General features: G+C 55.0%; 2 protein-coding genes across 2 annotated transcripts; both read right to left on the reverse strand.

Moving 5' to 3' along the window:
• Window positions 1–5017: 5017 nt before the first annotated feature.
• LOC308228535 (olfactory receptor 14C36-like) lies at window positions 5018–5932 on the reverse strand (the record flags this gene model as incomplete). Its single annotated transcript, XM_080631916.1, has 1 exon — window positions 5018–5932. The coding sequence occupies one exon, from the start codon at window positions 5930–5932 to the stop codon at window positions 5018–5020; it is 915 nt and encodes a 304-aa protein (XP_080488042.1).
• A 17790-nt stretch (window positions 5933–23722) lies between these two features.
• LOC308228536 (olfactory receptor 14A16-like) lies at window positions 23723–24670 on the reverse strand (the record flags this gene model as incomplete). The annotated part of the gene is made up of 1 exon (XM_080631917.1): window positions 23723–24670. One exon carries the CDS (start codon window positions 24668–24670, stop codon window positions 23723–23725), a length of 948 nt encoding a protein of 315 aa, XP_080488043.1.
• Between the last annotated feature and the right edge of the window lie 912 nt (window positions 24671–25582).

A 25582-nucleotide genomic window follows, 5' to 3' on the forward strand; every position in this document is an offset into this window, starting at 1 on the left:
CAAGACGGGAACCACCAGAGGAGCTGCTCTTGCCTCCTCCACTGGTAGCTTGTGTTCCATGAGGCAGCTGGGGTCTCCCGGTACCTACACTGAAGGGTTCCGTGGGGTTCTGTGGCCTCACACACCTGAACACGGGGAGTTGCAGAATCAGCCACGACTGTGGTCCTCAGTCACCATGGTCATTATGAATGCGTGAGCTCTGGTTTGGTCCATGGGGTGCTCTGGAGGTGCTGCAGGCATTCTCTGGGATTCTCTAGGGGTATCCCCAGCATGCTCTGGGAGCGCACAGAGACACAGGGCCTTGGAGCAAGCTGCTCTAGTGGAAGCTGTCCCTGCCCATGGCAAGGGTTGGAGCTGGATGAGCTTTAAGGTCCCTTCCAGCCCACCCCAGCCTGGGATTCCATGATTCTCTGCTGTGCCAATGTCGGTCACTCTCCAGTTCTCGTAGGTGGCCGTGACGCCCTGTTCCATTGCCCAGGTTGAGCTGTGACCCCTCGCATGCTCCACCTCTGGACCAAAGGCACTGAGGAAGAGCAGCCTGTGAGGGACGTCCCCAAGCCGGCTGGGCAGAGGCTGGTCCTCCTGCAGTGACTCCCGGAGCACCCCTGGGTGCCCAGTGCCATGGGCACGATGCTGCCGCCATCACAAAGCCGTGGTGGTCGCTGTGGAGACGCCCATTGTGACGGGGCCCCCACACTGAGCGTGGGCTATTGAAGGAGCCAGAGCCCTGCAGGAACCAGTGCAGAGGAGAGCCCTCCCTCGGGAGGCTGCATCTCCCGTGCCTGCCCTGCGCATCCAGGTACGGGTTCTTTGACTTTGCAATCCTCTTTTAGTGTTGCCTTGAAACACATGGTGGGTGCGTGCTCTAAAGGGAGGAGAAGCTGTCAGGAGATGTGCTGGTGCCATCCCAGCTGTAGGAGCAGGGGCTGGGTGAGGAGGAGGCGCTGGGCTTGTTCCTGTGCTTGGAGCTGAGCTCTGCCTGCAGAGGTGCTGGGGGCGAAGCAGGAGCCTTCTGTGTGCAGGAGCTGCTGGTGTCAGAGGTGCTGAGAAGGTGTCAGGGCAGGAGCAGCCCCTGGGCAGTGCAGCTGCTGGTGCTGTCCCTGGGAGCTCAGCACAAGGGGACCTGCCTGGCTCCGGCAAGGCCCGCGCAAGCCCCCCGGGCATTGCGGAAGGCAGCAGGGCCCTGGCAGGTTCCAGTGATCCCTGTGCCAGACATTGCAGAAGTCACAGAAATTTCTAAAATGAGAAGTAAGAAAATAAACACTTTCACGTAACTTTTATCAGTTGCTCTTTGCAATCTTCCTGCACTTGGAAATCTCCAATGTGCTGTGCAATCTGCAATGCTTGACAAAACCCAAAGGATTTAATGAGCCCCATGGTGTATTTGGGCTGAGTCCATGAACCTCAGGTGCTGAGAGGAGGCTGAGGAAACCTCTCAGGAAGTCCAAGTCAGAAGCAAAGCCCCAAGTCCCTTCAGCATTAATGGGCCCCACTCAGGGCTGTTACTGACAAAGCCTCCCCAGGGACTCCTTAAAGCAAGTAACTGCAGGCTGTGACTACTGGGAGACAAAGACAAAATGCAGGTGTCTCATGGTGAGAAAACCCTTGGTTTGTTTGATGAAGCAGAAAGGCCAAGCCCTGACCACAGCCCTTGGAGAAGGAGAGCCTGAAATCCTGAGAATGAAAGTTCTCCTCAAAGATCTTGATGAAAGAGGCAACTGCCATAGCCCAGGGCACAGAGACCTTTTGTTCTTTTGGGCCTTTCAGCCTTGCCAGAATCCTCACTCATCTCTGCTGGAGGCTGTCCTTCCCTGGCCCATGCCTGCAGCTCTTTCCCTTCAGGCTCTTGACACCCATCTTGCTTTCCCACCTGGCTCTCACCTGGCATTTCTGTACCTTCAGTCACATCTCTGCACCCATCGCTGTCTGCTCCTTGAAACACAAAGCCATGGGCTGAGCCAGACTCCCTCTGCGTGACCTCTTGCACCACAACTCCACCTTTTGAGAGATATTTCTCTTTCCTAACTTTGAGTCTGAACCTTCCAAGCTGCACTTTGTAGAGGTTTCCTTCTCTTCCTGCTAGCAAGAAAATCTCCATCATCTCTGAAGCCACATTTCAAGTAGTTGTAGGCTGCTACTATAGTGTCAATTCAGCAGGTGGAGTGAATATCCCTCAGCAAGGCCATCTAAAGGAGGCTTCTAGAGGAATGGGTGGTGCCATCAGGATAGAGAACTAAGCACCATGGGAGAGCAGTGGGAAAAGGGAATGGTCTGGATTGAGAACTTCCTGGTAAGAGCCAGAAGCAAAGGTGGTGTCCTTGGGTGCAAGGTACCCCATGCTGTGGGGACAGGGCACCTCATCTGGGACAGCTTCCTGCCTGTAGCACCCTCTCTGCTGTGCACACCCCTCTCTCTGCCCACACTCACAAGTGTCTCACAGAAGCTTTGCACTTCCCCTGCAGCAGTGACCCCTCACTGCAGGAGGTTCCTGCATTCTGCAGGCTCAGGGATGGATCCTGCATTCCAGGCAAGTTTGGGTAGTGCAGGAGAGGGAGACAGGAAGGTCGGCTCATGGGGCATGAGGAGCAGTGTTCAGGCACCCCCAGCAGTGGGCATTCCCCATATGCCACGCTGAGGCATGTTCCCATGAGGGAAACTTCTCAGGCAGCCTCTGGTTTGTCCAGGCTCTGCAGCCACACTCCAGGAACACCTCCTCCTCCTCCACCTACAGACATCAACTGCTCTCCATTGCTGGGCTCCGTCCTGCTTGTAAGGATTGGTTAAAGCCCTGAACCATCACGTTGCTTCTTGCTGACTTCCCTCCACCCTCCCTCACCTCCCTGCACACTGCTCATTGCCACCAGTAACTCCCTGAAGAGTTAAGGAGATCTCAAGGCTTTCCTCAGGGGGTGACCATGTTTCTCCATTGACCATTGATGGATCCATGGAGTGCCAGGTGTGAGGTTCCTGCAGAGGCAGAGCTGCCCCTGGGCAGAGCCCTGCTGCCGGGAGGGGTGTGCAGGGCAGAGCTGAGCACACAGCCCATGGAATGGGCTCTGGGAGCACTGAGAGGGAGCAGAGCTGGGCCCAGAGCAGCAGCTCCTGGCAGGGACAGCTCCAGGCAGCAGAGACATGGGCAGGGAGTGGGGGGAAAGGGCAGCCCAGGCCTGGGGAGGCTGCGTTCAGGCAGCTCTCTTGGTGCCTGGCACTGGAGGTGGCTGCTGGCCATGCTCTGCTGGGCACAGTCCTTAGCTATGGGGAGATGCTAAGATGTCTCCCTGGAACCTTCTCTTCTCCAGGCTGAACACCCCCATCTCTCTCAGCCTGTCTTCATGGGAGACGTGCTCCAGCCCTTAGAGCACAGCAGTTAATGGCTGGACTCGATGTTCTCAAGGGTCTTTTCAAATTAAAGGATTCTGGGATTTCCTCTGACATCCCTTGTGAACGTCAGAGCTGGGCAAAGCACAGCTTCAGAGCAAACCTGACTCCCATCCAACCTGGCCTTGAACACGGCCAGCCATGGGGCAGCCACAGCTTCTCTGGGCACCGTCTGTGAGCACCTCAGCACCCTCACAGGGAAAAACTTCCTCCTAATGTCCAAGCTAAATCTGCTTTTTTTCAGCTAAAGCCATTCCCCCTTGTCCTGTCACTGCACACCCTTGTAGAAAGCCCCTCTCCAGATTTCTTGTAGGCCCTGACTAAGCTTGGGCAGATTGCTAAGATGTCTCCCTGGAGCCTTCTCTTCTCCAGGCTCAGCACCCTCAGCTCTCTCAGCCTCTTCATCAGAGACGTGCTCCACTCCTCAGAGCAGATTAGGGCCCTTCATAAACCCATCTTTGAAAGATCATAAGAGAACAGAGGTTGGAAGGGACCCCAGGAGGTCTCAAGACCAACCCGTCAGGAACAGGATCAGAGAAAGTGGTTCAAGGCTTGATTCAGTCTGAGTTGGAAATCCCCAAAGCCAGAGACTGCACAGCCTCTCTGGGTGACCTGATGCAGCACTTGCCTGAGCCTATGGGAACAAGGTTTCCTTATGTCCTGGCTCAACCTCTCCTCTGTCACTATCCCCCATTGCCTTTTGTCCTCCCACCAGGCACCATGGTGAGGAGCCTGGCTCTGTATTCTCCATGTCCTTCTTGCCGGTACAGGCAGCCAGTCCCCAACAGCCTTCCCTTCCCAAGATCTCAGGTCCCCATCAGCCTTCCCTTCTCTGGGATGGACAAGCCCAGCTCCCCCAGCCTCTCCCCACAGGCACCGTGCTCCAGTCCCTGCCTGTCCTCAGGGCCCGTTTTTAAACACACTCCTGCTTGCCAATAGCATTCCTGAATTGGGGATCTGAAACCTGGATGGAGTATTCCAGAGCATCCCTTCCCTTGTTCTCCTGCCGTGCTCCTGGTCATACAGCCCGCCATGCTGCTGTCCTCCCTTGCTGCCAGGGCACACGCTGCCTCCTGTCCAGCTCCTGCCCACCCAGCCCTTTCCCATGGGCTGCTCCCAGCCAGGCAGCCCCAGCCTGGGCCATTGCAGGGGAGTCCCCTGCAGGGACCCCTGTGTCCCCTGCTCTCCTGCCCAGGACACCCTGAGAGCTCTGCAGCCCCCCCATGCCATCCCATCTCCCCACACCAGCACAACAGCCCCGGCCCTTGGGCTCCTCAAGAGCTCTTCCTGCTCCAGGCACAGAGCAGCCATCCCAGAGCTGGAGCAGCCAGAAAGCTGATTTCATTCCCCTTCATTCCTGCCATGGGAGGACATAGCACAGAGAGGAAGTTGCTGCAGGATCATTTATTTAACTCAAATACTGTGACAGCCCCCTCTGACACATAGTCTGTGGGTCAGACAACACGAGTGGCTACTTAAGCAGGAGGAGATGAAAATTGACATTTCTATGAACACAACATCATCAAAAATTGAAACAGGAAAACAAATCTAAAGCAGCAAAGACAGATGTGGCCTGTCATGATGTACATTGGAAGCCTTTTCCAGGATAAAGCAGGCAGTGTATGGCTGCTGAAACACATCAAGTCAGCAGCTTCCTCACAGCATCCTTGAGCTCCTGGTTCCTCAGGCTGTAGATGAGGGGGTTCACTGCTGGAGGCACCACCGAGTACAGCACTGACAGCACCAGATCCAGGGGTGGGGAGGAGATGGAGGGGGGCTTCCAATAGGCAAAGGTACCAGTGCTGACAAAGAGGGAGACCACAGTCAGGTGAGGGAGGCACGTGGAAAAGGCTTTGTGGCGTCTCTGCTCAGAGGGGATCCTCAGCACGGCCCTGAAGATCTGCACATAGGACCCCACAATGAACACAAAACAGCCAAGTCCCAAACAGAAACTTAGCACAAGAAGCCCAACTTCCCTGAGGTAGGAATGTGAGCAGGAGAGCTTGAGGATCTGGGGGATTTCACAGAAGAACTGCTTCACAGCATTGCCTCGGCAGAGGGGCAGTGAAAATGTATTGGCTGTGTGCAGCAGAGCATTGAGAAACCCAGCGCCCCAGGCAGCTGCTGCCATGTGGACACAAGCTCTGCTGCCCAGGAGGCTCCCGTAGTGCAGGGGCTTGCAGATGGCCACGTAGCGGTCGTAGGACATGAGAGTGAGGAGAGAAAACTCTGCTGACATGAAAAAGAGAAAGAAAAAGAGCTGTGCAGCACAACCTGTGTAGGAGATGGCCCTGGTGTCCCAGAGGGAATTGGCCATGGATTTGGGGACAGTGGTGGAGATGCAGGCCAGGTCCAGCAGGGAGAGGTTGAGGAGGAAGAAGTACATGGGGGTGTGGAGGTGCTGGTCGCAGGCTGTGCTGGTGATGATGAGGCCGTTGCCCAGGAGCGCAGCCAGGAAGATGCCCAGGAAGAGCCAGAAGTGCCAGAGCTGCAGCTCCCGCCTGGCTGCGAATGGCAGGAGGAGGAAGTGGGTGATGGAGCTGCCGTTGGACATCTGCTGCCTCTGGGCATGGGGCACTGTCACAGGAGAAAAAGGCAGTGACAGGTTAGGACAGGAGGGATGTCAGATACAGAAGTTCAATTTACACACTCACAACTGTGAACACTTTCAGGCTACAGAAGAGAGGCTCAGTGTGAGTTGGTTGTGATTGTCTGTGAGGTTGTTTGGTTTGTTTGTTTTCCCAGTGTCACAGCTGACAAGTGACATTTTAGGGATAAATTTGTTAAGAAGTATTTTGAAGGCAACTGTTAAGAGTCTGAGCATGGGACAGACAAAAGGGCTCAGCTGTCTGTGGGTTCGTGCCTACCCAAATTGCTGCAGAGTCCATCAGTCTGGTTCTCAGCTGCCCTGCACTTTCTAGAGGGACAGTCAGCTCCTTGCCCAGCAGAGCATGGCCAGCAGCCACCTCCAGTGCCAGGCACCAAGAGAGCTGCCTGAACGCACCCTCCCCAGGCCTGGGCTGCCCTTTCCCCCCACTCCCTGCCCATGTCTCTGCTGCCTGGAGCTGTCCCTGCCAGGAGCTGCTGCTCTGGGCCCAGCTCTGCTCCCTCTCAGTGCTCCCAGAGCCCATCCCATGGGCTGTGTGCTCAGCTCTGCCCTGCACACCCCTCCTGGCAGCAGGGCTCTGCCCAGGGGCAGCTCTGCCTCTGCAGGGGCTCAGGAGCAGCTCACACAAGTCCTGACAAGACTCTCGGTGCCTTCTCCAAAGCAGAGAAGGAAATTCCCAGCTCCCACTGCCCAACCTGCCCAGCAAGTGTGAAAAACATCGGAGCTCAGGATCCTTCCCTATCAGGCAATCTCTGCCTCAGTGTCTTTCAGAAGGACCCTCTGCAAACGTGCTCAGAGAGATGAGATCCACATCTCTCTGAGCAGCCCTGACCCACACAGCACCCTCTCCAGTGCACAAGAACACTTCTACTGCCCTGCCAGGGGTTGTTGCTTACCTCCAGCGCCTCTCCCCCAGCGCCGTGGGGAGCTCCCGGGCAGGCTGAGTGCTGACCCTGGCAGGCAGCAGAGTCCCTGCCCCTGCACACAGCCCCTGGGCTGCAGGCACCCTGCTCGCAAGGACAGCGCTGGGCACCCCTGGCTGCACACCCACATTCACAGCCTGCAGCCAGCCCCGGGACAAGGGACCTGCCTTGTCCTGTCCCTCGCATGGTGCAGAGGGAAGCCCTGCTCTGCAGCACATCCTGCTCCTTATCTGCACAGAGAAACCAAGAGAGTCCTCCTGACAGATCCCATGGACTGTCCGAGGCAGCAGCTTGAGCAGATCCCTCCAGGAACTGCAGCTGCATTGCCCTGCACCCAGAGCCTTACCATGCACAGGGCTGGGAAGGTTTCTCCTGCAGGGAGCTCTCAGCATCCTCCACTGCCAAGTGCCTTTAAGCTCTCTGAGGCTCACAGGTCTCCCCTGGGTGCCTGCAGGCAGTGCCCCAGCCCTGCTCCTGGCCAGAGCTGTCTCTCTGCAGCGCTGCCCGCTTGCCAGCATCTCTCTGTGTCCCAGGAGCCCGGCCCAGGTCATCAGGAGAGGCCCAGCCCAAGGTGGCTCTGCCTCTGTCCTGCTGGGCTCCCTCCAGGGCTCCCTGGGGCTCCAGGGGAACCCCATGGGAAACAGCCTGAAGCAAGCCCTGATGTTCCCTCCCTCAGCTGGCAGACACACTGCCTGCCTGCAGTGTCATTGCTCTGCTGAGAGACAGAGATTGGTCTGAACAATGAGATTTTGTAGGATCATGGAACCATTTATTTTGGAAAGGACACTTTAGAACATTGAGTCCACCATTAACCAAACACTGGCAAGTCAACACATGAACCATGTCCATTAGAGCATATATTTTAAATACCTCCAGGGATGGTGACACAACCACTTCTGCAGGCAGCATATTTCTTGTCCCATCACCAGACAGGACAGGCAGGCCAGGACAGGCTGGGATCTCCTTTACCCCGGCTGAAGGAAGGGATTCAGCCCGGTCAGCTGACCCATCTCATCCTGGGATTGCAGCCCTGGGGCTGGAAGGGGATTCAGCTCCGTCCCATAAACACCAGAAACCCACAGGAGCTCTCACTTCCTCAGAAGGTGAAAATGTACCATTATGTAGATGATGTCTTAATCAGAGATTCCCCCACAAAGGCAGGGGAAGCAGGAACAGCAGTGTGGGAAGCACTACAGGATGTCAAAGTTCCACCTGAGCAATGTCAGAAGCCAAGTAGAAACCAGCACATCAACGCTCCCACCCAACTTGGTGTTGGCTGCAAATTTACACATCCCAGTATGGAGCAGTGTGGACCAGTTTGCACCAGTACAGACCGACATAGGCCACTATGGCCCCAGATACTGCTGGGGTTTCAATATCCCAGTGCTCCCAGTCCCTGCTGCAGGTCTTCCCACTTGCAGCTGTGCTCAACTCCCAATCCCTTCCAGTGCTCCCACTACCTGCTGCAGGTGCTCCCAGTCCTTCCCAGTCCCTCCCAGTGCTCCCAGTCCCTGCCACAGGTGCTCCTGCTCATCCCCCACCAGACCTCCTTGGTCTTTTTCAGAAGGACACCCCAAATTAGGCAACCCCCACTCTGGGGCTGGCCCTGCCGACTGCCTGATAGCAGAGAGGGGGGGAGTTGGGGTGCCCCATGGGGTGTGATTTGGGGGCAACAAGGAGCAATTTGGGGCTGGGTGGCTTTTGGGGGGGGAGCAGCTTTCTAGGGGCACCCCCAGTTGGGGGTGGGGGTGTTTGGTGGGGCCCCTCCAGGATTTTTGGTCCTCGGGTTCATTTGGCAGGGCCCATGGTGATGGTGGGGTGCAGTTCACTTTGGAGGTGCTACAGGCCCCCCATTTGGGGGTCCTGCCTGCTTGTCTGTTGCTTCAAGGAGATTTGGGGTCCTCCAGGATTTTGGGGGGCACCACGATTGCTTTGGCTGCCTCCAGGGCCCTTTATTGGGGTGCCACTCTTGGAGGGTCCAAGCCCCCCGGCACCCTGAATTCACTACTGAACCCAAAGCAATGTTGGGGTCCCCCCAGTGGATTTGAGGTCCCACAGCATTTGGGGACCCCAGGGCAGGTGCTGGGGGGACCCCACTTTTCAGACCACCCCTTTTTCAGGGGCCTTCTGGCAGCTGCACTGAGCCAGGGTGGATTTGGAGCTGCAGGGTTTGGGTCTGGGGGGATTTGGGGCTCCCTGCTGGGATTTTGAGGTGCTGGGGGGGCTGGGTTCGGGGGTGCCAGGTTCTGGGGTCCCACCTGGCTGCAGGTGCTTGTGCAGAGCCAAGAGCCTCTTGAGGTGCTTCTTGCGCAGCTCCTTCAGGTCCCAGCGCTGCTGCTCCTGCAGCGGCTTCACTCGGCCTCGTGCTGCCGCAGCTCCTGCAGCGACTGCGGGGACACCTCTGCAGGGGGGGTGCAGGGGCCAAAGATCCCTGAAACAGAAATCTGGGCAATCCCCATGTCCCTCAGTGGAGGCACCTTTGTCCTCAGCACCCTGAGTCTCACCAGATAGCCTGTGTTTCCCCATGGCAGTAAGTGGGGGGAATTTGAGGGTTCAGACAAGATTTGGGGGTTCAGGGGAGTTTTGGGTTTTGGGGAGGTCCTCAAGGCTCTCCGGGGAGTGCAGGGATTTTGGGGACCCCAAAAAGAAATTGAGGGTACACCTGTCCCAAGACACCTGGGGTACCATTGAATGCCCCATGTGGTCCCTTTGCCATAAATGGGGTGAATTTGGGGTTTCAGAGGGATTTGGGGGTTCATGGAGATTTCAGGATTTGTGGGGCGTCTCCAAAATTCCCCATAGAGGGCACAGTAATTTGGGAGACACCCCCATGTTCCACAACATGGTGGTGTACGTCCATTCTAGGGCACCCCAAGTCTCTCCTTGGTGCCCCATGTTCCCCAGTGGAGGAGATGTGATGGAGGAAGAGAACCTGGGGGTTCAGAAGGGGTCTGGAGGCTCAGGGGGGATTCTGGGGTTCAGGAATCAACCCAAAATTTTCCAGGGGGATGCAGGGATTTGGTGGACTCCTCCATGTCCCAGAAATAGAGGTACAACTGTCCCAGGGCACCCCGAGTCTCTCTTTGGTGCCCCATGTTGGCCCATGGAGATAAGTGGAGGGAATGTGGGGGCTCATGGGAAGGTCCCAAAAGTCTGGGGTCGGGGGTGTGAGAGTCATCTGGGGGACCACCAGAGCCTTCAAACAGGGGCTAAAACCACCAGAAATCACCCCACAGATCTCTGGGGTGTCGGGAACTGGAGAACTGGGGAGAATCATTATTATTATTACTATTATTCTTCATGTTGTTGGTATTATTATGAATATTACAATATTGTGCTGGATTTCAGTTCCTGACCTGTTCTCATCTCCACCCGTGAGTTTCACACTGTTCCCATTATCCTCCCCATTCCACCCGGGTGCTGAGCGAGCGGCTGCTGGTGCTGAGTTCCCGGCTGGGGTTCAACACTGCCCCTGTGCTGGCCCCTTTGCTGTGGCAGCAGGGGCTGGACGTTTGCACTCTTGGAGCTGGGCTCTTTGTATGGGCACGCAGCTGGAAGCAGCATTCCTTGGCTCAGGAAGCGCAGCTCCCAAGGGTTGCTGGGGCTGGGGCAGTGCTTGCCAAGGGCAGGGGAGGCCCAGCAACAGCTCCTGTCCTGACCCTGCTGCTGGGGGAGCAGAGGGGCTCCCGCGGGCATTGCCGCAGTCAGGATTGCGCAGGTGTGCCCAGAGCCCACCAGCTCCTTCCCACCTTGCGCAGTGCCCGCTGGGCTTCTGGGCTGTGCCTGCGCCTGCCAGGGCCTTTGTCACCTTCCCGAATGCATTGGCAGAGCCCAGCAGAGCACTGGAGCCTTGCGCAATGCCCGGCGCTGGCCTGGCCTTTCCCAGAGCCCAGCGGCACCCCTCCTGCCTTCCGCAATGCCCGGGGGGCTTGCGCGGGCCTTGCCAGAGCCAGGCAGGTCCCCTTGTGCTGAGCTCCCAGGGACAGCACCAGCAGCTGCACTGCCCAGGGGCTGCTCCTGCCCTGACACCTTCTCAGCACCTCTGACACCAGCAGCTCCTGCACACAGAAGGCTCCTGCTTCGCCCCCAGCACCTCTGCAGGCAGAGCTCAGCTCCAAGCACAGAAACAAGCCCAGCGCCTCCTCCTCACCCAGCCCCTGCTCCTACAGCTGGGATGGCACCAGCACATCTCCTGACAGCTTCTCCTCCCTTTAGAGCACGCACCCACCATGGGTTTCAAGGCAACGCTAAAAGAGGATTGCAAAGTCAAAGAACCCGTACCTGGATGCGCAGGGCAGGCACGGGAGATGCAGCCTCCCGAGGGAGGGCTCTCCTCTGCACTGGTTCCTGCAGGGCTCTGGCTCCTTCAATAGCCCACGCTCAGCGTGGGGGCCCCGTCACAATGGGCGTCTCCACAGCGACCACCACGGCTTTGTGATGGCTGGAGAGCATGGAACTCTGTCTGCGGACAGGTGAGCAGTCAACAGAGAGTTTGTGGGTCAGGGTTAAAGGGAGAACAGCAATGGGAGACATTACTGTGGGCATCTGCTACAGACCGCCTGATCAAGAGGACTCTGTGGATGAAGCACTCTACGGACAGATAGGAACAGCCTCACGCTCGCAGGCCCTTGTTCTCATGGGGGACTTCAACCACCCTGACATCTGTTGGAGGGACGGTACGGCTCAGCACAAGCAATCCAGGAGGTTCCTTGATTATGTGGAAGACAACTTCCTTCTGCAAGTGATAAGAGGAGCCAACAAGGAGGGGTGCCATGCTTGACCTCGTGCTCACCAACAGGGAAAGGCTGGTTGGAAATGTGACACTGCAGAGCAGCCTTGGTTGCAGCGATCATGAGATGGTCAAATTTGATATCCTCAGGACAGTGAGAAGAGCGTGCAGCAAGCTCACTGCCCTGGACTTCAAGAGAGCAGACTTTGGCCTGTTCAGGAACCTGCTTAGTAAGGTTCCATGGGATATAGCTCTAGAGGGCAGGGGAGCCCAAGGCTGTTGTTGATATTCAAGGATCACCTGCTCCAAGCTCAGGAGTATTGCATCCCAACTAGAAGGAAGTGCAGCAGGAGGGCCAGGAGACCTGACTGGATGGAAAATGAGCTGCTCAGGAAACTTCGAAGGAAAAAAGAGGCTTATAAAAAGTGGAAGCAAGGATGGACAGGCGGTCTGGGAATAATACACAGATGTTGTCTGAGAAGCTAGGGACCAGGTTAGGAAAGCTAAGGCCCTGTTAGAATTGAACTTGGCTAGGGATGTTAAGCATAACAGGAAGGGATTCTATAGGTACGTAGTGAATAAAAGACAGACTAGGGACAACGTAGGCCCCCTCCAGAAACTATCAAGAGAACTGGCTACCCTGGATTTGGAGAAGGCTGAGGTTCTTAATGACTTCTTTGCGTCGGTCTTCACTGGCAAATGCTCTGACTGCACCACTGAGTCTTGGAAGGCAGAAGCAGGGACTCTGAGAATGAAACCAAAAAAAAATGGTTCGAGACCATCTTGAGAAACTGAACATACACAGGTCCACTGGACCTGATGAAATCCATCCGCGAATCCTGAAGGAGATGTCAAATGAAATTGCTAAGACACTGTCCATCATATTTGAAAAATATGCTGCAATGGCCCGGGCTGGGGCTGCCTGGCTGGGAGCAGCCCATGGGAAAGGGCTGGGTGGGCAGGAGCTGGACAGGAGGCAGCGTGTGCCCTGGCAGCAAGGGAGGACAGCAGCATGGCGGGCTGTATGACCAGGAGCACGGCAGGAGAACAAGGGAAGGGATGCTCTGGAATACTCCATCCAGGTTTCAGATCCCCAATTCAGGAACGCTATTGGCAAGCAGGAGTGGGTTTAAAAACGGGCCCTCAGGACAGGCAGGGACTGGAGCATGGTGCCTGTGGGGAGAGACTGGGGGAGCTGGGCTTGTCCAGCCTGGAGAAGGGAAGGCTGATGGGGACCTGAGATCTTGGGAAGGGAAGGCTGTTGGGGACTGGCTGCCTGTACCGGCAAGGAGGACATGGAGAATACAGAGCCAGGCTCCTGACCATGGTGCCTGGTAGGAGGACAAAAGGCAATGGGGGATAGTGACAGAGGAGAGGTTGAGCCAGGACATAAGGAAACCTTGTTCCCATAGGCTCAGGCAAGTGCTTCATCAGGTCACCCAGAGAGGGTGTGCAGTCTCTGGCTTTGGGGATTTCCAACTCAGACTGTTTCAAGCCCCAAGCCACTGTGCTCTGATCCTGTTCCCAATGGGTTGGACTTGAGACCTTGTGGGTTCCCTTCCAACCTCTGTTGTTTCATGGTCCTATAATGATGGGCTTATGAAGAGTCACAGAGATTCTCTAAGGGCTGGAGTGCATCTCCAATGATGACAGGCTGTGAGAGCTGGAGTTGTTAAGCTTGAAGAAGAGAAGGCTCCAAGGAGACATCTTAGCAAGCTGCTCATACCTAGACAGGGCCCACAGGAAATCTGGAGAGGGGCATTTTAAAAGGCTGTGCAGTGAGAGGACAAGTGGGAATGGCTTTAAGCTGAAAAAAAGAAGATTTATCTTGGATATTAAGATGAAGTATTTCCCTGTGAGGGTGCTGAGACGCAGGCACTGAGTGCCCAGAGAAGATGTGCCTGCCCCATCCTTGGCGGTGTTCAAGGCCAGGTTGGATGGGAGTCAGGTTTGCTCTGAAGCAGTGCTTTGTCCAGCTCTGATAATCACCAGGGATATCAGATAAACTCCAACTTGATTGTAAAGTTCACTACTTGTACTTATGACTCAGATGAGTCTGAGGTGCACAAGAGAGGCTCGGCATGGCCTTAGAATTGTAGAATCATAGAATAGTTAGGGTTGGAAAGGACCTTAAGATCATCTAGTTCCAACCCCCCTGCCATGGGCAGGGACACCCCACACTAAACCATGTCACCCAAGGCTCTGTCCAAAACGGCCTTGAACACCGCCAAGGATGGAGCATTCACAACTGCCCTGGGCAACCCATTCCAGTGCCTCAGCACCCTCACAGTAAAGAACTTCTTCCTTAGATCCAATATAAACTTCCCCTGTTTATGTTTGAGCATATTACCCCTTGTCCTATCACTACAGTCCCTAGTGAAGAGGCCCTCTCCAGCATACTTAAGGCCCCCTTCAGATACTGGAAGGCTGCTCTGAGGTCTCCACGCAGCCTTCTCTTCTCCAGGTTGAACAGCCCCAACTTTCTCAGCCTCTCTTCATACGGGAGGTGCTCCAATCCCCTGATCATCCTTGTGGCCTCCTCTGGACTTGTTCCAACAGTTGCATGTCCTTTTTATGTTGAGGACACCAGAACTGCACACAATACTCCAAGCGACTGCACACAGCCGGCTCATGTTCATTTTCTCATCAAAAACCATTTTGTCTGTGTTATTTATTTACCAGTATAACACTGCTGATATTTTTCCTTAGGTGTATAAAATATTCTACGGATGACTGAAAATCGGAAGAGTATTTATACAGTCGGAAGTTCTCAGCTCTTTCTAGCTTAGTGCAGAGCCACTAAGAGTCCTTTCCCATTCGACCACTGCTTACACTTGCACTGCCTTTAAGTTGCCTTCACACACAAATTGATCTTAAGAACAACCAACCATCCCGTGCTGAGAGCAAGGGAGCAATGATTCAAAGAGCAGATCACGGAGGTCTCATGGGGAGAAGCAAAGGACTGTGCCCAGCAGAGCATGGCCAGCAGCCACCTCCAGTGCCAGGCACCAAGAGAGCTGCCTGAACGCACCCTCCCCAGGCCTGGGCTGCACTTTCCCCCCACTCCCTGCCCATGTCTCTGCCGCCTGGAGCTGTCCCTGCCAGGAGCTGCTGCTCTGGGCCCAGCTCTGCTCCCTCTCAGTGCTCCCAGAGCCCATCCCATGGGCTGTGTGCTCAGCTCTGCCCTGCACACCCCTCCCGGCAGCAGGGCTCTGCCCAGGGGCAGCTCTGCCTCTGCAGGGGCTCAGCAGCAGCTCACACAAGTCCTGACAAGACTCTCGGTGCCTTCTCCAAAGCAGAGAAGGAAATTCCCAGCTCCCACTGCCCAAACTGCCCACCAAGAGTGGAAAACATCAGAGCTCAGGATCCTTCCCTATCAGGCAATCGCTGCCTCAGTGTCTTTCAGAAGGACCCTCTGAACTCAGAGTGATGTGGAGCTCTGAGCAGCCCTGACTCACACAGCACCTTCTCCAGTGCACAAGAACGCTTTTCCTTTCCTTTCCTGCCAGGTGTTGTTCCTTCCCCCCGAGCTTCTCCCCCAGCACCATGGGGAGCTCCCAGGCAGGCTGAGTGTGGGGGTTGGAATGCATCGAAACTGTCAGAGATCATGGGAAGGAGGAACTACAGCAGGCAATGAGGAGTGACCCATCCCTGACTGGTACTTGGAAGATGTTGGAACTGGCAAGGAACAAGGACGTCGGAACTGGAAAGAGGATGTTGAGAGACCTTTCGCCTGATGTAATCGCAAGGCAAACACAGATGTGCTTGGCTAATTGCTTGGAAGGATACAAATACCCTGTAACCTTTGCAATAAATGATCCAGCTTGTACTCTACCTCTGGGTCCGTGCCTTTCATCCTCATAGCTGAGCGCTGACCCTGGCAGGCAGCAGAGTCCCTGCCCCTGCACACAGCCCCTGGGCTGCAGGCACCCTGCTCGCAAGGACAGTGCTGGGCACCCCTGGCTGCACACCCACATTCACACCATGCAGCCAGCCCCGGGACAAAGGCCTGCCTTACACTGGCCATCACATGGTGCAGAGGGAAGCCCTGCTCTGCAGAACATCATCCTCCTCGTTATCGACATAGAGAACCCAAGAAAGTCCACCTGACAGATCCCATGGACTGTCCGAGGCAGCAGGCTCTGACAGGGAGGTAGAAGTTCTCTTGCCCTGACACCTTCTCAGCACCTCTGATACCAGCAGCTCCTGCACACAGAAGGCTCCTGCTTCGCCCCCAGCACCTCTGCAGGCAGAGCTGAGCTCCAGGCACATGAACAAGCCCAGCACCTCCTCCTCACCCAGCCCCTGCTCCTACAGCTGGGATGGCACCAGCACATCTCCTGACAGCTTCTCCTCCCTTTAGAGCACGCACCCACCATGTGTTTCAAGGCAACACTAAAAGAGGATTGCAAAGTCAAAGAACCCGTACCTGGATGCGCAGGGCAGGCACGGGAGATGCAGCCTCCCGAGGGAGGTCTCTCCTCTGCACTGGTTCCTGCAGGGCTCTGGCTCCTTCAATAGCCCACGCTCAGCGTGGGGGCCCCGTCACAATGGGCGCCTCCACAGCAACCACCACGGCTTTGTGATGGCGGCAGCATCGTGCCCATGGCACTGGGCACCCAGGGGTGCTGCAGGAGTGGCCACGGAGGGACCAGCCTCTGCCCTCTGCTGCCAGTGCCGCAGAGTCAGTCTCAGTAAGAGCTAGTCTGGCAAAGAAGAGGAAGAGTGGTTTTGGTAGGAGGCTTGCCAGGCTGGTCAAGGTTTCTTTAAACCAGATGTGTTGGGGGAGGGGGGCATCGTTCCATCCCAACACACCCAGTCAGTTGCCAGCACCTACAATAAATACTCAGAGCAATGCAGAGATATTCCAGCCGCTCCAGCCAATGAGCCGGCTTCATTTGGAGCTCGGCTCAGATGCCTCTATACAAACGCCCGTAGCATGGGGAGCAAACAAGAGGAATTAGAGATGTGTGCACGACTACGTGAGTATGATATAGCAGGCATCATAGAAACATGGCGGGATGGCTCCTACGACTGGAGTGTTGGAATGGAAGGTCATAGGCTCTTTAGAAAAGACAGGCCTGGCAGGCAGGGAGGGGAAGTTACTATTTATGTTAGGGATAGGCTGGAGAGTATGGAACTCTCTCTGGGGATGGGTGAGCAGTCGACAGAGAGTTTGTGGGTCAGGGTTAAAAGGAGAACAGCAATGGGAGACATTACTGTGGGCATCTGCTACAGACCGCCTGATCAAGAGGACTCTCTGGATGAAGCACTCTACAGACAGATAGGAACAGCCTCACACTTGCAGTCCGTTGTTCTCATGGGGGACTTCAACCACCCTGACATCTGTTGGAGGGACGGTATGGCTCAGCACAAGCAATCCAGGAGGTTCCTTGACTGTGTGGAAGACAACTTCCTTCTGCAAGTGATAGAGGAGCCAACAAGGAGAGGTGCCATGCTTGACCTCGTGCTCACCAACAGGGAAAGGCTGGTTGGAAATGTGACACTCCAGAGCAGCCTTGGGTGCGGCAATCACGAGATGGTCGAATTTGAGATCCTCAGGACAGTGAGAAGAGCGTGCAGCAAGCTCACTGCCCTGGACTTCAAGAGAGCAGACTTTGGACTCTTCAGGAACCTGCTTAGTAAGGTTCCATGGGACACAGCCCTAGAGGGCAGGGGGGCCCAAGACTCTTGGTTGATATTCAAGGATCACCTGCTACAAGCTCAGAAGTGTTGCATCCCAACTAGAAGGAAGTGCAGCAGGAGGGCCAGGAGACCTCCTTGGATGGATAAGGACCTGCTGAGGAAACTTCGAATGAAAAAAGAGGCTTATAAAAGGTGGAAGCAAGGACAGGCGGCCTGGGAAGAATACAGGGATGTTGTCTGAGAAGCTAGGGACCAGGTTAGGAAAGCTAAGGCCCTGTTAGAATTGAACTTGGCTAGGGATGTGAAAGATAACAGGAAGGGATTCTATAGTTACATTGCAAATAAAAGACAGATTAGGGACAACGTAGGCCCCCTCCAGAAACTATCAAGAGAACTGGCTACCCTGGATTTGGAGAAGGCTGAGGTTGTTAATGACTTCTTTGCCTCGGTCTTCACTGCCAAAGGCTCTGACTGCACCACCCAAGTCTTGGAATGCGGACGCAGGGACTGTAAGAATGAAGACCCTAGGCCCACTGTAGGAGAGGGTCTGGTTTGAGACCATCTTAAAAACCTAAACGTACACAAGTCCATGGGACCTGATGAAATCCATCTGTGGGTCCTGACGGAGCTGGCGAATGAAGTTGCTAAGCCACTGTCCATCATATTTGAAAGATCATGGCAGTCAGGTGAAGCTCCCGATGACTGGGAAAAGGGAAATATAACCCCCATTTTCAAGAAGGGGAAAATGGATGATCAGGGGAATTACAGAGCAGTCAGTCTCACTTCTGTGCCTGGCAAAATCTTGGAGCAGATTCTCCTGCAAGGCATGCTAAGGCACATGAAAAACAAGGAGGTGGTTGGTGACAGCCGGAATGGCTTCACTAAGGGGAAATCCTGCCTGACCAATTTGGTGGCCTTCTATGATGGGGCTGTGGAAATGATGGACAGGGGCAGAGCAGTTGACGTCATCTACCTGGACTTGTGCAAAGCGTTTGACACTGTCCCACACAACATCCTTGTCTCTAAATTGGAAAGACATCAATTTGATAGGTGGACCACTCGGTGGATAAAGAACTGGCTGGATGGCCGCACGCAAAGAGTTGTAGTTAATGGCTCGATGTCCGGCTGGAGACCGGTAACGAGTGGTGTCCCTCAGGGATGGGTGCTGGGACCGACCTTGTTCAACATCTTTGTCGGTGACATGGACAGTGGGATTGAGTGCGCCCTCAGCAAGTTTGCCGATGACACCAAGCTGTGTGGTTCGGTTGATACGCCGGAGGGAATGGATGCCATCCCCATTACCCACCGCGCAGGGCATCCCTCTGTGCCTTACATGGAAAGGGACCAAAAAGAATGCTTTTTTAAAGAAATTAAATCAGGGTCTCACCGAGGTCCCGAGATTGGTTCTGGGAGCTGGGGTTCCTTTCAGGCAAACTCCCCTGATGCTGGCGTGAAGGTCCCAGAAACTCCCCGGATCTGTGGGAAACACAGCTGAGTGTCCCTGTTCAGGCGCCAAATTGTTACCATCAAAGTCAGTCAGAGAAACTCTCTAAGGCTCAATTTGGAGTTTCAGAAAGCAGCATTCTTTATTGCAGCGCTGGGCGCGCACGTGATCATTTCACAAAGGTGAGCACACCCGGTACTTGCCAACAGCAGCTCTATATTTAGCATACTCATGCATATTCACAGCTTTTCCAGGAACTAGTTATAATATTTGCATCCTAGTTACGCATGCGCTTTCTTGCTGAGTGTGGGTCTTTGGTGGGCACCGATAGTCTTCCTCACTGTGTTTACTGAATGACCTCAGTGCTTGCGCACGCTCGCAAGGTCCTAGTGCCCAGTTAGCAGTTGGTATGTCCTTGCTTCTGCTCTGTTCCAGTCTTGCTCCAAACTGGGCGCCACTCTGCTATTTTGAAGGCTGGCATCCTTGGTCTTATTTACTGTCTCCTTAGTTGTTATCAGTCCCATGATGTTCCTTCCCCATCAGCCAAACATTCCTTTCTCTCTACACGTTAGTAAGTTAGAACAGTTTGGCCTATTCTACTATGCTAAAGGCACACACACTATTGTTAGTTTAAGAGTTAAGGTTACAACACAGTGAGCACAGGGATGCGCTGGGGACACGGTGACCATAAGGACATAGTGGGTCACATGAGGACACAGACATCACAATGACCATGGAGACATGGGACCACAGGGGTGGCTGATTCTGGAACACCCCATGTACAGGTGTGCGAGGCCACAGAACTCCACGGAACCCTTCACCAGAGGCACTGGGAGATGACAACTGCTCCTTGGAACACAAGGTACTGGTGGAGGAGGCAAGAGCAGCTCTTCTGGTGGTTCCCGTCTTGGTGCCTGGGCAGGCAGTGGTGCAGCTGTGACACACTGTGACATCACCTGCCACACACTGTGACATCACCTGCCATGCACTTTGACATCACCGCTCCCACTGCTTATATTGCCTACAGTGACTCCCCACAGCAGTCACTGTGCAGAGACGACTCTGAGAACTTCCCAAAGCAGCACCTGCAGCATCATTGGGCAGCATCCAAGAGGAGGGACCTTCTGCACTGGCAGCGCCAGCATCCCCAGGTGCATCAACCCTGCACGATGGCCCAAGGGTTCTTGGGGAGCTTCCAACCTCTGCCTGGGAGGCCCTGTTCCAGAGGCACCCACAATTCCTCCGGTTGCTGCAGCCGGGGCTTGTCTTGGGAACTGGAGCAGTTCCTTGGTGTGAAGGGTTTCAAGGCTGCCTGGGCAGGCAGCGGGGCTGGTGCTGGCCTCAGGGCTGAGCTCCCATCCTCTGTTCAGGCAGCAGGGCTGGTGCCGACATCAGGGTTGAGCTCCCAGCCCCCCTGGGTGGTGTTTTGGCTGGGATAGATTTAATTCTCTTTACTGTAGCTGGTGCAGTGCTGTGTTCTGGCTTTATTCTGGTAATAATGCTGGTAACACACTGATGCTTTAGTTGTTGCTCAGTAGCACTTACCCTGATCAAGGACTTTTCAGTCTCTCATGCTCTGCAGTGAGGAGGGGCACAAGAAGCTGGGAGGAAGCAGACAGGACACCTGACCCAAACTAGCCAAAAGGGTATTCCATCCCACAGCACATCATGCCCAGGGCAGAAACTGGGGGAGTCACCCTGCAGGGATGGGATTGGCTCAGGCTGGGTATTGCTCAGTGGGTACTGAGCAATTGCATTGGGCATCACTGCTGGTTAGCATCATCCTCTCTCCTGTCTAGTTTTATGCTCTGTCCCTTTTAAACCACAACAGCTCTAGAGGAGCAAAGTTTGCTGTACAGCTCTTCATTGTGATTTTAGTGATAGAAGATTTTACCTTTTCTGTTGTTGCTCCAGGTTTGGTTTTTCACTTCTTTTCATGACTTTGTTCTTGCATTTTTAAAGAGCTCTGGCTGGTGGGGAGTTATTTCTCTCTTTATAATTCCTCTGGGTTTCCAACCTGCACCTTGATCCTTCAGCTGCGGATTGCCTCAGCAATCAAAAGCCTCAGGTGCTGAGAGGAGACTGAGGAAACCTCTCAAGAAGTCCAAGTCAGAAACAAAGCCCCAAGTCCCTTCAGCATTAATGGGCCCCACTCAGGGCTGTTACTGACAAAGCCTCCCCAGGGACTCCTTAAAGCAAGTAATTGGAGGCTGTGACTACTGGGAGACAAAGGCAAAATGCAGGTGTCTGATGGTGAGAAACCCTTGGTTTGTTTGATGAAGCAGAAAGGCCAAGCCCTGACCACAGCCCTTGGAGAAGCAGAGCCTGAAATCCTGAGAATGAAAGTTCTCCCCATAGGCCTGGATGAAAGAGGCAACTGCCATAGCCCAGGGCACAGAGACCTTTTGTTCTTTTGGGCCTTTCAGCCTTGCCAGAATCCTCACTCATCTCTGCTGCAGGCTGTCCTTCACTGGCCCATGCCTGCACCTCTTTCCCTTCAGGCTGCTGACACCCATCTTGCTTTCCCACCTGGCTCTCACCTGGCATTTCTGCACCTTCAGTCACATCTCTGCACCCATCCCTGTCTGCTCCTTGACACACAAAGCCATGGGCTGAGCCAGACTCCCTCTGGGTGACCTCTTGCACCACAACTCCACCTTTTGAGAGACATTTCTCTTTCCTCACTTTGAATCTGAACCTTCCAAGCTGCACTTTGTAGAGGTTTCCTTCTCTTCCTGCTAGCAAGAAAATCTCCATCATCTCTGAAGCCACATTTCAAGTAGTTGTAGGCTGCTACTATAGTGTCAATTCAGCAGGTGGAGTGAATATCCCTCAGCAAGGCCATCTAAAGGAGGCTTCTAGAGGAATGGGTGATGCCATCAGGATAGAGAACTAAGCACCATGGGAGAGCAGTGGGAAAAGGGAATGGTCTGGATTGAGAACTTCCTGGCAAGAGCCAGAAGGAAAGGTGGTGTCCTCGGGTGCAAGGTACCCCATGCTGTGGGGACAGGGCACCCCATCTGGGACAGCTTCCTGCCTGTGTCACCCTCTCTGCTGTGCACACCCCTCTCTCTGCCCACACTCACAAGTGTCTCACAGAAGCTTTGCACTTCCCCTGCAGCAGTGACCCCTCACTGCAGGAGGTTCCTGCATTCTGCAGGCTCAGGGATGGATCCTGCATTCCAGGCAAGTTTGGGCAGTGCAGGAGAGGCAGACAGGAAGGTCGGCTCATGGGGCATGAGGAGCAGTGTTCAGGCACCCCCAGCAGTGGGCATTCCCCATGTGCCACGCTGAGGCATGTTCCCATGAGGGAAACTTCTCAGACAGCCTCTGGTTTGTCCAGGCTCTGCAGCCACACTCCAGGAACACCTCCTCCTCCTCCACCTACAGACATCAACTGCTCTCCATTGCTGGGCTCCGTCCTGCTTGTAAGGATTGGTTAAAGCCCTGAACCATCACCTTGCTTCTTGCTGACTTCCCTCCACCCTCCCTCACCTCCCTGCACACTGCTCATTGCCACCAGTAACTCCCTGAAGAGTTCAGAAGCTCTCCAGGCTTTCCTCAGGGGGTGACCATGTTTCTCCATTGACCATTGATGGATCCATGGAGTGCCAGGTGTGAGGTTCCTGCAGAGGCAGAGCTGCCCCTGGGCAGAGCCCTGCTGCCGGGAGGGGTGTGCAGGGCAGAGCTGAGCACACAGCCCATGGGATGGGCTCTGGGAGCACTGAGAGGGAGCAGAGCTGGGCCCAGAGCAGCAGCTCCTGGCAGGGACAGCTCCAGGCAGCAGAGACATGGGCAGGGAGTGGGGGGAAAGTGCAGCCCAGGCCTGGGGAGGGTGCGTTCAGGCAGCTCTCTTGGTGCCTGGCACTGGAGGTGGCTGCTGGCCATGCTCTGCTGGGCACAGTCCTTTGCTTCTCCCCATGAGAGCTCCGTGATCTGCCCTTTGAAACCGTGCTGCCCTGCTCTCAGCACAGGACAGGTGTTTGTGGGGGTTCTTCAGATCAATTTGTGTGTGAAGGCATCTTACTGGCACTGCAAGTGTGAGCACAGAACAAATAGGAAAGGACTGATGGACACTGCAGCTCTCCTGACTCTGCACTAAGTTATGAAGAGCTGAGAACTTCTCCCTGTTTCAATGCTGTTCTGATTTTCAGTCATAAAGAGAATGTTTTATACCCAAAAAAACAACTCAGTAGTGTTATGCCAGGAAATAAATAACACAGTTAGAGGTTTTGACGTCCAGCTCCCCCAGCCTCTCCCCACAGGCACGTGCTCCAGTCCCTGCCTGACCTGAGGGCCCGTTGCTAAACCCACTCCTGCTTACCAATGGCGTTCCTGAATTGGGGATCTGAAAGATGGATGGAGTATTCCAGAGCATCCCTTCCCTTGTTCTCCTGCCGTGCTCCTGGTCATACAGCCCGCCATGCTGCTGTCCTCCCTTGCTGCCAGGGCACACGCTGCCTCCTGTCCAGCTCCTGCCCACCCAGACCTTTCCCATGGGCTGCTCCCAGCCAGGCAGCCCCAGCCTGGGCCATTGCAGGGGAGTCCCCTGCAGGGACCCCTGTGTCCCCTGCTCTCCTGCCCAGGACAGCCTGAGAGCTCTGCAGCCCCCCCATGCCATCCCATCTCCCCACACCAGCACAACAGCCCCGGCCCTTGGGCTCCTCAAGAGCTCTTCCTGCTCCAGGCACAGAGCAGCCATCCCAGAGCTGGAGCAGCCAGAAAGCTGATTTCATTCCCCTTCATTCCTGCCATGGGAGCACATAGCACACAGAAGAAGTTGCTGCAGGATCATTTATTTCCCATAAATACAATGACAGACCCTCACTGACACGAAGTCTGTGGGTCACATCCGACAGTGGCTACTTAAGCAGGAGGGTGATAACTGATATTTTTATGAAAACAAAGTCATCATAAATTGAACAGGAAAACAATCGTAAAGCAGGAAAGACAGACGTGGCCTGTCTTTACCTACACTTGGAACCCTTTGCAGGTTAAAGCAGGCAGTGTATGGCTGCTGAAACACATCCAGTCAGCAGCTTCCTCACAGCATCCTTGAGCTCCTGGTTTCGCAGGCTGTAGATGAGGGGGTTCACTGCTGGAGGCACCACCGAGTACAGCACTGATGCCACCAGATCCAGGGATGGGGAGGAGATGGAGGGGGGCTTCAGGTAGGCAAATGCTGAAGTGCTGAGAAGCAGGGAGAGCACGGCCAGGTGAGGGAGGCACGTGGAAAAGGCTTTGTGGCGTCCCTGCTCAGAGGGGATCCTCAGCACGGCCCTGAAGATCTGCACGTAGGACCCCACAATGAACACAAAACAGCCAAGTTCCAAGCAGAAACCAAGCACAACAAGTCCAACTTCCCTGAGGTAGGAATGTGAGCAGGAGAGCTTGAGGATCTGGGGGATTTCACAGAAGAACTGCTCCACAGCATTGCCTCGGCAGAGGGGCAGTGAAAATGTATTGGCTGTGTGCAGCAGAGCATAGAGAAACCCAGCGCCCCAGGCAGCTGCTGCCATGTGGACACAAGCTCTGCTGCCCAGGAGGCTCCCGTAGTGCAGGGGCTTGCAGATGGCAACGTAGCGGTCATAGGACATGGTGGTGAGGAGAAAATACTCTGCTGACATGAAAAAGAGAAAGAAAAAGATCTGTGCAGCACAACCTGTGTAGGAGATGGCCCTGGTGTCCCAGAGGGAATTGGCCATGGATTTGGGGACAGTGGTGGAGATGCAGGCCAGGTCCAGCAGGGAGAGGTTGAGGAGGAAGAAGTACATGGGGGTGTGGAGGTGCTGGTCGCAGGCTGTGCTGGTGATGATGAGGCCGTTGCCCAGGAGCGCAGCCAGGAAGATGCCCAGGAAGAGCCAGAAGTGCCAGAGCTGCAGCTCCCGCCTGGCTGCGAATGGCAGGAGGAGGAAGTGGGTGATGGAGCTGCCGTTGGACATCTGCTGCCTCTGGGCATGGGGCACTGTCAGAGGAGAAAAAGGCAGTGACAGGTTAGGACAGGAGGGATGTCAGATACAGAAGTTCAATTTACACACTCACAACTGTGAACACTTTCAGGCTAGAGAAGAGAGGCTCAGTGTGAGTTGGTTGTGATTGTCTGTGAGGTTTTTTGTTTTGTTTGTTTTCCCAGTGTCACAGCTGACAAGTGACATTTTAGGGATAAATTTGTTAAGAAGTATTTTGAAGGCAACTGTGAAGAGTCTCAGCACTGGGCAGAAAAAAGGGCACAACTGTCTGTGGGTTTGTGCCTACTCAAATTGCTGCAGAGTCCATCAGTCTGGTTCTCAGCTGCCCTGCACTTTCCAGAGGGACAGTCAGCTCCTTGCCCAGCAGAGCATGGCCAGCAGCCACCTCCAGTGCCAGACACCAAGAGAGCTGCCTGAACGCACCCTCCCCAGGCCTGGGCTGCACTTTCCCCCCACTCCCTGCCCATGTCTCTGCTGCCTGGAGCTGTCCCTGCCAGGAGCTGCTGCTCTGGGCCCAGCTCTGCTCCCTCTCAGTGCTCCCAGAGCCCATCCCATGGGCTGTGTGCTCAGCTCTGCCCTGCACACCCCTCCCGGCAGCAGGGCTCTGCCCAGGGGCAGCTCTGCCTCTGCAGGGGCTCAGCAGCAGCTCACACAAGTCCTGACAAGACTCTCGGTGCCTTCTCCAAAGCAGAGAAGGAAATTCCCAGCTCCCACTGCCCAAACTGCCCACCAAGAGTGGAAAACATCAGAGCTCAGGATCCTTCCCTATCAGGCAATCGCTGCCTCAGTGTCTTTCAGAAGGACCCTCTGCAAACGTGCTCAGAGAGATGTGGAGCTGTGAGCAGCCCTGACCCACACAGCACCCTCTCCAGTGCACAAGAACAC

This window comes from Psittacula echo (genome assembly GCF_963264785.1).
Source record: "Psittacula echo genome assembly, chromosome: 19".
In the NCBI taxonomy this organism is placed as follows: domain Eukaryota; kingdom Metazoa; phylum Chordata; class Aves; order Psittaciformes; family Psittacidae; genus Psittacula; species Psittacula echo.